General features: G+C 46.7%; 1 protein-coding gene across 12 annotated transcripts in view; it reads left to right on the top strand.

The window, feature by feature from the left end:
* dmd (dystrophin) overlaps window positions 1-13,863 on the top strand; it is a 2,299,423-nt gene that overhangs the window by 2,051,528 nt on the left and 234,032 nt on the right. For all 12 annotated transcript variants that reach the window (XM_070893344.1, XM_070893337.1, XM_070893339.1 and 9 more), the window contains one exon: window positions 4,720-4,866. In XM_070893344.1, coding sequence (XP_070749445.1) covers window positions 4,720-4,866 — 147 coding nt within the window. The remainder of the gene's footprint in view (window positions 1-4,719; window positions 4,867-13,863) is intronic.

A 13,863-nucleotide genomic window follows, 5' to 3' on the forward strand; every position in this document is an offset into this window, starting at 1 on the left:
ATTTAACACTCGATGAGGTAAAGTTTGGTTCAAATCGTCAGCAGCAGTAAGTTGAAACACACACAGAAAATGGTCAGAGCCACTTAATTCAATCGGTGCAACTTTTCTTCATGTAATTATATAAAATAAAGAACATGCAACACTGCCCCTCACTTTACTGAGACAGAATGATCCCTCTGCAACGTGTACTGCAGCACAGGAAAAAAACCTTTCTCCTTGCAGCATCCTGTCCTTTTTAACCTTCTCACAGCATGCTCTGCCTGACTGACTTTTTAGTGTCTGTGTTGCTTTTCAAAATGTCTAACTTTTATGTCAAAACTGGCTATCCCCACACAAGACCAGCATCCACCAGCCTAACTTGTCAATGACCTGCATTGAGTGCCAATGAATAGGATTGTTGCAACAGCAGTCGCTGGAATGTCAAATCTACTCTGTCTGAAATCTAGTACACATCTATCAGTCCTAATGCTCTGTGAATTTAACCCCTTTAAAGCAAGCTTTAACATTAAAGCACATTTAAAAATAATTCATGTTAAATCTTTTTCACGTAAGAATGGTAAATAAAAAGATCAGAAGCATGATCTCGGTCAATTGAAAATTTCAAAATTGAGATTGATAGAGTTTTGTTAAGCAAGGGTATTAAGGGTTACGGAACCAAGGCGGTTGGATGGAGTTAAGTTACAAATCAGCCATGATCTCATTGAATGGTGGAGCATGCTCAAGGGGCTGAATGGCCTATTCCTGTTCCAATGGGCCCAAGTTTCCACATGATTCGCGCCTGATTTTTAGGAGCAACTGGTGGAGAACGGACTATTTTAGAAATCGCAATTCTCCACATTTTTTTTTCTGCAGTTCTAGTCAGGTAGAACAGTTCTAGTTTAGAACAGAATTTTGTCTTCAAAAGGGGGCGTGTCCGGCCACTGACGCCTGATTTGAAAGTTTCCACAGTGAAAACGTACTCCAAACTAAAGTAGAATGGAGCCAGTGAAGATTTTTGTAGAACTGAAAAAACCTGTTCTACACATTAAAAAATCAGGCGCAGGTTACAAATTAGGCGTCCAGAACGAGGTGGGGGGAATGGGGGGGAAGGGAACTCATTAAATTCGATAATAAATCCTTATTTATACTTCTACAAATATTATACAAATAAATCCAACCTGAATAAACATTTATAAGCCAAGAAAAGATTAAATAAACCATCTTCCTACCTGTGTGAAAGTGCTTCAGCCAGGGAGAATTCTGCAGCCATTCGTGCCGCTGAGCGGGAGTGGGGGGGAGAAAGCCGCTGGTGTCGCTGAGCGGGAGGGGGAGAGAGAGAGAGAGAGAGGGAGGGGGGGAGGGAGGGAGGGAGGGAGGGAGAGAGAAAAAGGGGGGGGGAGGGAGGGAGAGAGAGAGAGAGGGGGGATGGAGGGAGAGAGAGAGAGGGGGGGAGGGAGGGAGAGAGAGAGGGGGGATGGAGGGAGAGAGAGGGGAGGGAGGGAGGGAGAGAGAGGGGAGGGAGGGAGGGAGAGAGAGGGGAGGGAGGGAGGGAGGGAGAGCGAGGGGAGGGAGGGAGGGAGAGCGAGGGGAGGGAGGGAGGGAGAGAGAGGGGAGGGAGGGAGGGAGAGAGAGGGGAGGGAGGGAGGGAGAGAGAGAGAGGGGAGGGAGGGAGGGAGAGAGAGGGGAGGGAGGGAGAGAGAGAGAGAGAGAGGGGAGGGAGAGAGGGGAAGGAGGGAGAGAGAGAGAGGGGAAGGAGGGAGAGAGAGGGGGGGAGGGAGGGGGAGAGAGAGGGAGGGAGGGGGAGAGAGAGGGAGGGAGGGAGGGAGAGGGAGGGAGGGAGAGAGAGAGAGCGGGGGGTGGGGAGGGAGAGAGAGAGAGCGGGGGGTGGGGAGAGAGAGAGCGGGGGTCGGGTCGGGGAACAGGAGCGCGGGTCGGGTCGGGGCGGAGGGGGGAGAGCGGGTGTCGGGTCTTGTTGGGGGCGGGGAGCAGGAGCTGGCCGTGGGAGGAGCCTTATTCACGCAGCCCCAGTGAGGCTATTCAGCCAGGGCTAGGGGCTGCGTGCTTCGGGCCCCTCCCACACAGTTCGGCGCCTGGAGCTGGCTCCGCCCCCCCCCACAGCTCGTGCTGGCTGCGCCGAGGGCCAGAGGACCTGTAAGTAGGTGGAGAATACCGAGGATTTTTTTAGGCGCCGTTTTAGGCGCGAAAAACGGGCGCTCAGCTCGGAGGGGCGCCCGTTTTTTTTCTTGTGGAAACTTGGGCCCTATGTTTCTATGACAAGAGGATAAAAAAAAGAAAACAGCACCTGCCTCATCATGCAGGTCATTGTTCCATCTGCTTAGACTAGAGTTGCCAACTCTGGTTCGAGGTATTCCTCGAGGTTTGTTCACATGACATTCTGACCACATGACATCTGACCATGTGATGTCTGATTACATGACATCTGATCACATGACTTCTACACATCTTATTGCATTTACCTTATAATGGTTGGATCTTCTGTAGTTGAGTATTATTGCTCTTGGTTTTGCCAGCAGCTTATTGTGTGCAGGAGAAGAGGGGAAACCTAGGATGGACGGACACGGGGGCAGGAAAACTGGGGGGGGCGGGGGGAGGCAGGGAAACTGAGAGTGGGGAATCCGAAGGTGAGGAAGTGTCTCACAGAGGGGAAACCAAATGTGGGAGAAACTTTGATTCCACAAGTATCTAATGGTAACTCACTGAAAATGCACTGATAACTAATAGTAATACTGGTATAAACTCAGATTCCCATCATAACCAATAGTAATATAACAGCTCTTTGATAGTCCATATGTAACTGGTAGTAATAAGTGTAATACCCCAATATCTTATATAATTCTATAACCCACTGATATTCACCCTGAAACCGTAGCCAGAATCCCCCTGCACTGCCCAAGGCGTGGTCAGGCTCCCCAGTCAATACCATCTTTAACAGGCCCCGTCTCCCTCTCTATCTCCTTGGACTCTGCTTTGGACTCCAGTATCATGTGAAGGTGACAACTCTGAACTAGGAACCTCTGTCAGAGCCGATATGTTCTTGGACTTCACACGTCAAAACTGGGTGGCACAACCAACCTCCCAAACCGTGAGATGGCACAAAGGGCAGGAGTTCAGTGTTTGGGAAACTTCTCACAGGACACATCATCCTGAACTCAGCTCAGCACCAACATTTCTAAACCACTCCCTGAGCTCGGACTGATAAAGGCAAATGTTCATAGAATTATAGAACTGACAGCACAGGAGGAGGCCATTTGTCCCCCAGTGCTGGCGCTCTCTCCTGCAACCCCATCCCCCCACCCAAAGGATCTTTTTATATTGCCCCTTTTCAAATACATATCATATTCCCTCTGAAATTAAGTTTTAGTCTATACCTCAATAGCCACATGTGGTGAAGTATCCCAAGGTCTAATGGCCCTCAGTTCAAGCACTTTCCCAGCCCCTTCCCCTTGTTTCATCCCAGTCAGAATCCTTGTTTTCTGTTCCCTTGCTCCCCATTCGCCCACCAGTGGAAATAATCTTTCATTATTTCCCCACAGTAAGGTCTCTGGATTTCACTCACCTTGTCCTGACTGCTCGTCTCATAGTACCACTCCTACTCACCCCTTGCTGCTGCTGCTCCTGGCTCTGTGGGACATGCATCTATTAAGCAACACACTTCTTGAAATGTATGTTTAATGTGACAGCATTGTGAAGCTGAAATAAAAACAGAAAATGCTGGAAATACTCAGCAGGTCAGACAGCATCTGGTAATGTTTCAGATCGATGGCCTTTCCTCAGATTTGTGAAGCTATTGATGTATACTACATCTAACTGGAGCTGGAGAAATTATTTATTTTCCTATCTCAGCCACTAGTTAAAGAGACAAGAACAACAGATTGATACAGATCACACACGCAGGTCCATCATTTAGCGACCCGATTGAAGGGCCACAATTGCAGCAGAAAGTTTTTCTTCTTGTTTGTTTAACATGCATGATGAAAATCAAGTCAAACTGCATCAAGACTACATTCATGGGTGCTGCAATTACAATTCAACTGGCCCACTGCTCTTTCTCCTGCTTAAACAGAAAAAAGCATGTCATTAAGAGCATGGACTGCTGAAAAAAAATCTCATGAACTTATCTCTTGTTTTGTTTAAATAGTAAGCATGGACCATTTTGTCACATCAGTAGAGATGCGCAGTTAATAGTCAGATAACAGACTTATCACCAGCAAGCATGAAAGAGTATCAATGATGAGACTAACTATAGAAAGTCTTCACAAAATCCTGCCTCATATTTCCTGTGAAAATTAAGAAGTTCTGGGTAGGAATATAGAAGTGTTTGAAAGTGTAGCTTGAATTTTAATTTGAATGCATACTTTTGAATATGATACAAATCGTGGTTATGACACCCCCAACTCCCTTTGTGAGTTGACCTTCATATAATGGGATGCTCAGCCATGGCTCCTCCCTCTACTGTAGTGAATTTGGTTTTGTATCTACTTGACATCTGCTCTATACCCATCTTGCTGAACAAATATCCAGGTTTCAGAATATTGTGCCATTAATCTATTCACTTCTATATATGACATTGTAGTGATAACATCTGAAAATGTGCATTATTCCCTGATAGTGTTATTGCCTCTTCTTTACTTGAAAGTGCCCTTAACTTTATTTTGTATGGCGACATTATAAATAAGTGCCAATATACAACATAATTTTTTCCCCTTCTTTTGGATTCAGGCCTTCAGAGCAGAAATCGCTCCTTTGAAAGGGAATGTGACTCACATGAATGATCTTGCCTGCCAGTTCACGCCACCAGACATTCAGCTATCTCCGTACAATCTAAACCAGCTGGAGGACCTGAATACACGGTGGAAGCTCTTACAGGTGAGTCTGAATACCAAGTAACAGCTTCTCACATTAGTGCCATTTTTTCTCAAGGCCTAAAGTTCTATGGTTGGGATAAGAGAACCAGATTTCTCAGTGTGAACACAGGCTGCCCTGGCAGAGATGCCTATCTTCTGGAAACCAAACTAAACAAGCGCCAGTGTAAAGGCAACATTGGGAAAAGCCAGTCAAATCCATTTCATGCTCTTGTGCATTGAAAGGCTGAAAGTTCTGCAAATGTTCTTATACTTGTTGATCAATAAGTGCTGATGTGATGAGGTTTAAAACGAAGGGTGCCATAGCTGTCGTGTATTACAGGATATTGTGTGTTGGCAAGGATGATTTTGGCATTTCGAACAAAGACTGCTGTTTACAAATGCATGGCACAGTTTTTTTCCTCAACAATGTTATTTACATTTATCTACTCCCTCCTCCTCTTCTGATCTAAAAGGCTCGAGTCCTCGCTGTTCCAAAGGCATAGCTCATTTGCACCACCTTAACTAAGTTGTCATTATTCATTCGTGAGCTTTGAGAGTATATGGTAGCAGCCTATTAGAGATAGGGAACTTCACAGCCAAGCCTGATTTAGTTCTCACCCGTTTTACACAGAAATCGATGGATAACAATCGGAGGAGGGAGGGGACATTTGGCTGATTTTCATATTTCTTAATCCAGGGAGCACCAAAGCCAATTGTAACACCTGACGAGATCAGCTAATTTGGCACAGAATATGTGACAAGATCAATAGTGGGATCTTTCTGGTCTGTATCTTCTTCTTAGGTGGTCCCTCGTATCGAGGATGACTTGCTCCCACCAAAAAGGGATACGTTCACAGGTGTTTCTATGAAGGACCGAATATTCCAGGTCCCGAACTACATATGGAAGGGTGGAAGATGCCTGTGCATGGACTTTTTTAACGTGTGGCGGCCGTTGCACATCAGCCACCACACGGATTTGGCAGAGCTAGGTCTTGGCCCAGTGGCAAGGATTAACCAAGACGACGGGAGACCAGCTCTGCTGCATGGGCCTAGTGCGCACACATATCGCAGTGTGTGTTGGTCCGTGCTGTTTCTGGGCCCTTGCCTCTCCTGGGCCCCGAACTCACGCCTCTCCTGGGCCCCGATCACGTCGCTCTACAATTTCTCGCCACTCCTTCACCCCGACCTCGCCAGGGATGCTCAAGAGGGCAGAATTAGAAGAGCGCAGACATCTTGCGGGGTTGTGACGCTGGAGGAGATTACAGAGATAGGGAGGGGTGAGGCCATGGAGGGATTTGAAAACAAGGATGAGAATTTTGAAATCGAGGTGTTACTTAACCGGGAGCACAGGGTGACAATGGGTGATTAATGGGGCAGCCTTAAGGACCTAAAGACACATGGTCACCTTAAATCACTGAAATTGTGTTACAGCTGAATAGAACCCTAGTATAAAGGCTACTAAAATAAGAAATGTTGGCTTATAGCAATAGGATATCTATCAGCCAAAATTCTTGATTATAGCAATTGCAATGCAAGGAATTTGAGGTGACCTTGTACCTTTATGTCCTGAAGTCTGCCCCATTAGTAAGTAAGGGCACTTGAGCAATGTAAACAATAACAATACAAACTTGTATTTATGTTGCACCTTTGTATATTACAAGTGCTTCACGGAGACTTCTGGGGGAGGGGCGGGGGGCGGCGAGCAGGAGAAATTGGCATATGCATGCTTCTCCAGTCACAAATATAAAGAATTTGACCTCCAAAATTCAGAAGACATTGCAAAAGCAGATTTTCTCAGGTCTTGCAATCTGCCATTGGATTAAACATCTCATGTCGATAAATACATAGAGCTGGTTCCATGCTCCCATGTCCCCAGGTCATGATACACCATATAGACATCCAGAACTGGCTCTGCTGTATAATATTCATAACTGAAAACTGCTACAGACTTTTCTGCTTCTCTCCTATTTCAGTTATCACAAATCTGTAAATCCAATAGTTTGAGTGTAGATATGGACTCCATGTCAGCTGTCAGGCCCATCCTGCGTATTTCATCACACAATAAGGGTAAAATTGGTCTTTGGTAGCAGCATAGAACGGGCATTAGCGAATCAGCAGTCTGTTTTGCACCTTGCCAATGGAAAAGCAATTTGGGCTGTGTTATATATGTGGACTTATACCTACTCTGTACAGCCACCAGAGGGCTCATTCCCGGAGTTCCAAGGGATCCCATAATCCCTTGGGAGCACAGGTATTTAAAGAGTCTTCACAGTTGGAGAGGCACTCTGGAGACCTGCAATAAAAGACTAAGGTCACACTTTACTTTGAGCTCAGTGTCCAATCTGACTCTTTCTCCATACACAACAACTGGCGACGAGATGCAGATAGCGAACCCAAAGATGTAGAGAACAGTGGGCATCCTGGAGAAATTTTCAGAGGGAGATGATTGGGAAACTTTTGTGGAGCGACTCGACCAATACTTCGTGGCCAACGAGCTAGATGGGGAAGAGAGTGCTGCCAAACGAAGGGCGATCCTCCTCACCATCTGTAGGGCATAAACGTATGGCCTCATGAATAATCTGCTCACTCCAGCGAAACCCACGGAGAAATCGTACGACGATTTGTGCACACTGGTCCGAGAGCATTTGAACCCGAAGGAAAGCATTCTGATGGCGAGGTACTGGTTCTACACCTACAAAAGGTCTGAAGGTCAGGAAGTGGCGAGTTATGTCGCCGAGCTGAGATGCCTTGCAGGACATTGTGAATTTGAAGGACATTTGGAGCACATGCTCAGAGACTTTTTCATACTTGGCAGTGGCCACGAAATCATACTTCGCAAGCTTTTGACTGTAGAAACCCCAACCTTGAGTAAGGTCATAGCGATAGCCCAGGCGTTCATTGCCACCAGTGACAATACGAAGCAAATCTCTCAGCACACAAGTGCTGCTACAAGTACTGTGAACAAAGTGATGTTGTTTTTGAATCGTAACGTACAGGGCAGGTCACACTTATCTGCAGCTACACGTCCGCAGATGTCTCAGAGTCCACCATTAAGGGTGATGAATGCAAGGCCATTAACACCTTGTTGGCGCTGCAGGGGTGATCATCGTTTCCATTCATGCTGATTCAAAGTTTGCAAGGGCTGAGGAACAATGGGACACCTCCAACGAAAGCGCAGGCAAGCTGCTAAGCCTGTTAAACCTGCAAACCACCACGTTGCAGAGGAGGACAGATCCACGGAGGATCAAGATGAATCAGAGCCTCAGATAGAGGAGGCAGAGGTACATGGGGTGCACACATTCACCACGAATTTTCCCCCGATAATGCTGAATGTTGAACTAAATGGACTCCCGGTGTCAATGGAGCTGGACACGGGCACGAGCCAGTCCATCATGGGCAAAAAGACTTTCGAAAGGTTGTGGTGCAACAAGGCCTCAAGGCCTGTCTTAACTCCAGTTCGCACGAGACTAAGAACTTACACTAAAGAACTGATTCCTGTAATCGGCAGTACTACCGTAAAAGTCTCTTACGATGGAGCGGTGCGCAAGCTACCACTCTGGGTGGTACCGGGCGATGATCCCACGCTGCTCGGCAGGAGCTGGCTGGGAAAGATACACTGGAACTGGGACGACGTCCGAGCGCTATCGCCCGCTGACGACACTTCGTGTGCCCAGGTCTTAAATAAATTTCCTTCGCTGTTCGAACCAGGCATCGGGAAATTCCAAGGAGCAAAAGTGCAGATCCACCTAATTCCGGGGGCGCGACCCATCCATCACAAGGCGAGAGCAGTACCGTACATGATGAGAGAAAGGGTAGAAATCGAGCTAGACCGGCTGCAATGAGAGGGCATCATTTCACCGATCGAGTTCAGCGAGTGGGCCAGTCCTATTGTTCCAGTCCTCAAGGGAGATGGCACCGTCAGAATCTATGGCGATTACAAAGTAACTATCAATCGTTTTTCCCTGCAGGATCAATACCCACTACCAAAAGCCAATGACCTCTTTGCAACGCTGATAGGAGGAAAGACGTTCACGAAGCTGGATCTGACTGTAGTGTACATGACGCAGGAACTGGAGGAATCATCGAAGGCCCTCACATGCATCAACATGCAAAAAGGTCCTGTTGTTTATAACAGATGCCCATTTGGAATTCGATCAGCTGCGGCGATATTCCAGAGAAACGTGGAAAGTTTACTGAAGTCGGTCCTGCACACCGTGGTCTTCCAGGACAACATCTTGGTCACAGGTCGGAACATAGTCGAGCACCTGCAGAACCTGGAGGAGGTTCTTAGTCGACTCAACCACGTGGTGCTCAGGTTAAAACGCTCGAAGTGCGTTTTCCTGGCGCCTCAAGTGGAGTTCCTGAGAAGGAGGATTGCGGCGGAAGGCATCAGGCCCACCAACGCAAAGACGGAGGCAATCGAGAACGCACCAAGGCCACAGAACGTGGTGGAGCTGCGGTCATTTCTGGGACTCTTGAACTACTTTGGTAACTTCTTACCGGGTCTCAGCACACTGTTAGAACCACTACATGTCTTACAACGAAAAGGGGGCGAATGGATTTGGAGCAAAAGCCAAGAAAATACCTTTGTAAAAGTGAGAAAATTGTTATACTCAAACAAATTTCTTGTGTTGTATGATCCATGTAAGCGTTTGGTACTAGCATGTGATGTGTCGTCACACGGCGTCGGGTGTGTATTGCAACAAGCTAATGATTTCGGGAAACTGCAACCGGTTGCTTATGCATCCAGGAGTCTGTCTAAGGCCGAGAGACCCTACAGCATGATTGAAAAAGAAGCGTTAGTGTGTGTCTATGGGGTAAAGAAAATGCAGCAATACCTGTTTGGGCTAAAATTCGAATTGGAAACTGACCATAAGCCACTTATATCCCTGTTTTCTGAGAGTAAAGGGATAAATACCAACGATTTGCCCCCCCATCCAGAGATGGGCGCTCACATTGTCCGCATACAACTACGCCATCTACCACAGGCCAGGCACAGAAAACTGCGCCAATGCTCTCAGTAGGTTGCCATTGCCCCACCACAGAGGTTGAAATGGCGCAGCCCGCAGATCTAGCCATGGTTATGGAAGCATTTGAGAGTGAGCAATCACCCGTCACTGCCCGGCAGATCAAAACCTGGACAAGCCAGGACCCCTTATTATCTCTAGTTTTTAAAAAAAAAAGGAGGGAGAGAGAAAACAGGGAATTATAGACCGGTCAGCCTGACCTCAGTCGTGGGTAAAATGATGGAATCAATTATTAAGGATGTCATAGCAGCGCATTTGGAAAATGGTGACATGATAGGTCCAAGTCAGCATGGATTTGTGAAAGGGAAATCATGCTTGACAAATCTTCTGGAATTTTTTGAGGATGTTTCCAGTAAAGTGGATAAAGGAGAACCAGTTGATGTGGTATATTTGGACTTTCAGAAGGCTTTCGACAAGGTCCCACACAAGAGATTAATGTGCAAAGTTAAAGCACATGGGATTGGGGGTAGTGTGCTGACGTGGATTGAGAACTGGTTGTCAGACAGGAAGCAAAGAGTAGGAGTAAATGGGTACTTTTCAGAATGGCAGGCAGTGACTAGTGGGGTACTGCAAAGTTCTGTGCTGGGGCCCCAGCTGTTTACATTGTACATTAATGATTTAGACGAGGGGATTAAATGTAGTATCTCCAAATTTGCGGATGACACTAAGTTGGGTGGCAGTGTGAGCTGCGAGGAGGATGCTATGAGGCTGCAGAGTGACTTGGATAGGTTAGGTGAGTGGGCAAATGCATGGCAGATGAAGTATAATGTGGATAAATGTGAGGTTATCCACTTTGGTGGTAAAAACAGAGAGACAGACTATTATCTGAATGGTGACAGATTAGGAAAAGGGAAGGTGCAACGAGACCTGGGTGTCATGGTACATCAGTCATTGAAGGTTGGCATGCAGGTACAGCAGGCGGTTAAGAAAGCAAATGGCATGTTGGCCTTCATAGCGAGGGGATTTGAGTACAGGGGCAGGGAGGTGTTGCTACAGTTGTACAGGGCCTTGGTGAGGCCACACCTGGAGTATTGTGTACAGTTTTGGTCTCCTAACTTGAGGAAGGACATTCTTGCTATTGAGGGAGTGCAGCGAAGATTCACCAGACTGATTCCCGGGATGGTGGGACTGACCTATCAAGAAAGACTGGATCAACTGGGCTTGTATTCACTGGAGTTCAGAAGAATGAGAGGGGACCTCATAGAAATGTTTAAAATTCTGACGGGTTTAGACAGGTTAGATGCAGGAAGAATGTTCCCAATGTTGGGGATGTCCAGAACCAGGGGTCACAGTCTAAGGATAAGGGGTAAGCCATTTAGGACCGAGATGAGGAGAAACTTCTTCACCCAGAGAGTGGTGAACCTGTGGAATTCTCTACCACAGAAAGTTGTTGAGGCCAATTCACTAAATATATTCAAAAGGGAGTTAGATGAAGTCCTTACTACTCGAGGGATCAAGGGGTATGGCGAGAAAGCAGGAAGGGGGTACTGAAGTTTCATGTTCAGCCATGAACTCATTGAATGGCGGTGCAGGCTAGAAGGGCTGAATGGCCTGCTCCTGCACCTATTTTCTATGTTTCTATGTAAAGCTGTGTGCTTCACGGGAGCTGGTCCAGTGTCCCAGTGGAAATGCAGGAAGAGATCAAGCCGTTCCAGCGGGGCAAAAATGAAATATCTGTGGGGCAATTGTGTAGTGGGCCCCAAGAAGGGCAGAGACACCTTCATCAATGACCTCCACCGTACCCATTCAGGCATCGTAATGATGAAAGCGATAGCCAGATCCCACGTGTGGTGGCCCGGTATCGATGCGGACTTAGAGTCCTGCGTTCACAGATGTAATACATGCTCGCAGTTAAGCAATGTACCCAGGAAGGCACCGCTAAGTTTATGGTCTTGGCCCTCCAAATCGTGGTCTCTGGTACACGTCGACTATGTAGGCCCGTTCTTGGATAAAATGTTCCTTGTGGTTGTATACTCCAAGTGGATTGCATGTGAGATAATGTTGGCTAGCACGTCCGCTGCCAGCACTGAAAGCCTGCAGGTCATGTTTGCCACACACGGCTTACCCGATGTCCTGGTGAGCGACAACGGGGCATGTTTCACCAGTGCTGAGTTCAAAGAATTCATGACCTGTAACGGGATCAAACGTGTCACATCTGTTTAAACCAGCAGTCCAATGGTCAGGCAGAGAGAGCAGTGCAAACCATCAAGCAAGGCTTGAAGAGGGTAACTGAAGGCTTACTGCAGACTCGCCTATCCCGAGTCCTGGTTAGCTGTCGTACGAAACCACACTCACTCACTGGGATCCCACCTGGGATGAAAAGAGCACTTAAGACAAGGCTCTCGTTCGTTCACCCTGATCTCTATGAACAGGTAGAGAGAAGGCGGCTTCAACAAAGTGCATACCATGATAGCGCAAATGTGTCACGAGAAATTGAAGTCAATGATCTTGTATTTGTATTAAATTATGGACAAGGTCCCAAATGGCTTCACGGCATTGTCGTGGCCAAAGAGGGGAGCAGGATGTTTCGGGTCAAACTTTCAAATGGACTCATTCACCGAAAACACTTGGACCAAATCAAACTCAGATTCACGGACTACCCTGAGCAACCCACCTTGGACCCTACCTTTTTTGATCTCCCAACACACACACCAGTGGCAACGGACACCACGGTTGACCACGAAGCAGAACCCACCATCCACAGCAGCCCTGCAGGGCCCAACACACCAGGCAGCCCAGCAAGGCCTGCTGCACAGCAGCCCAGCGAGGGCCCAACAAATGATTCAACAACACCAGCTTTCACACTGAGACGATCAACCAGGGAAAGAAAGGCCCCAGATCGACTCATTGTAAATATTGACTTTGGGGGGGAATGTTGTTATATCTGTGGACTTGTATTTACTCTGTACAGCCACCAGAGGGCTCATTCCCCGGAGTCCCAAGAGATCCCATAATCCCTTGGGAGCACAGGTACTTAAGAAGGCTTCACAGGTTGGAGAGGCACTCTGGAGACCTACAATAAAAGATTACGGTCACACTTTACTTTGAGTTCACAGTGTTCAGTCTGACTCTTTCTCCATACACAACAGGCGGTATGTAAAACAGGCTGTTATTCGCTATCACCCATTTCACAATATCATCAAAGATCAATTTCAACCCCAGTGATTCTGAGTAAGAACTGTGTCCAATTTCACCTGCTCCTTAACCTCGCGGCACTGAGGCTAATTGTAAAATGCTCCTTAAAATCTACCTCCTTGTCCCAGTTTTTTGGCCACCTGTCCGAATATCTTTTTGTGCGGCTCAGTGTCAAATTTTGTCTGATAATGCTCCTTCGGATGTTTTTCATTAAAGGCGCTATATAAATAAAAGGTGTTGTTGATGGTTTCTTTGTCTTATCTATTTGCTGGATGAACTCACTCGGATATCATTTTTGATACGGTCCCATGGCAGCATTCCTTGGCATAGAAGTTGAGACGTGTTCAAACCCCTGGAAGCTTTGTTTTACACACATTTTCATGCCTAATTTAGAAACTAGCACTTGATACCCCACCACACTGAACCAGAAAGCCAAATTATTTAATAGTGCAGTAATTTAGTAATGTAATAAGCCACAGACAAGACATGCTGCAAACCATGTGAACAGAGATTGGAATTGGCCCTTAAAGCCATCATTATTTCTGAAAATATTCCAGACTATTTACTGTTGTACTGAGAGAATAAACTTGACTTGTGGCAGACGTCCGTTCAGCTATGACTCCGTTACCGGAAATTCTTATTGTTCTCCAAATGCTCTTATGTCTCCTATGCATTGTGCACAGGATGAATAGAAAATATCTTCTTGAATTTTTCAGAAAACAATGCATCTCCCCAGTGATGTGAATGATTGAAAATCCACTGCATTGACAGTCTGATGCTTCTACAGCGCAGGCACAAAGCTCGCATGTATAAGTAACCTTGCCCTTACAGTAAATAATGTAAAGTTCAAATTCTTG

The sequence above is a fragment of the Pristiophorus japonicus genome, chromosome 11 (genome assembly GCF_044704955.1).
Source record: "Pristiophorus japonicus isolate sPriJap1 chromosome 11, sPriJap1.hap1, whole genome shotgun sequence".
Lineage (NCBI taxonomy): Eukaryota > Metazoa > Chordata > Chondrichthyes > Pristiophoridae > Pristiophorus > Pristiophorus japonicus.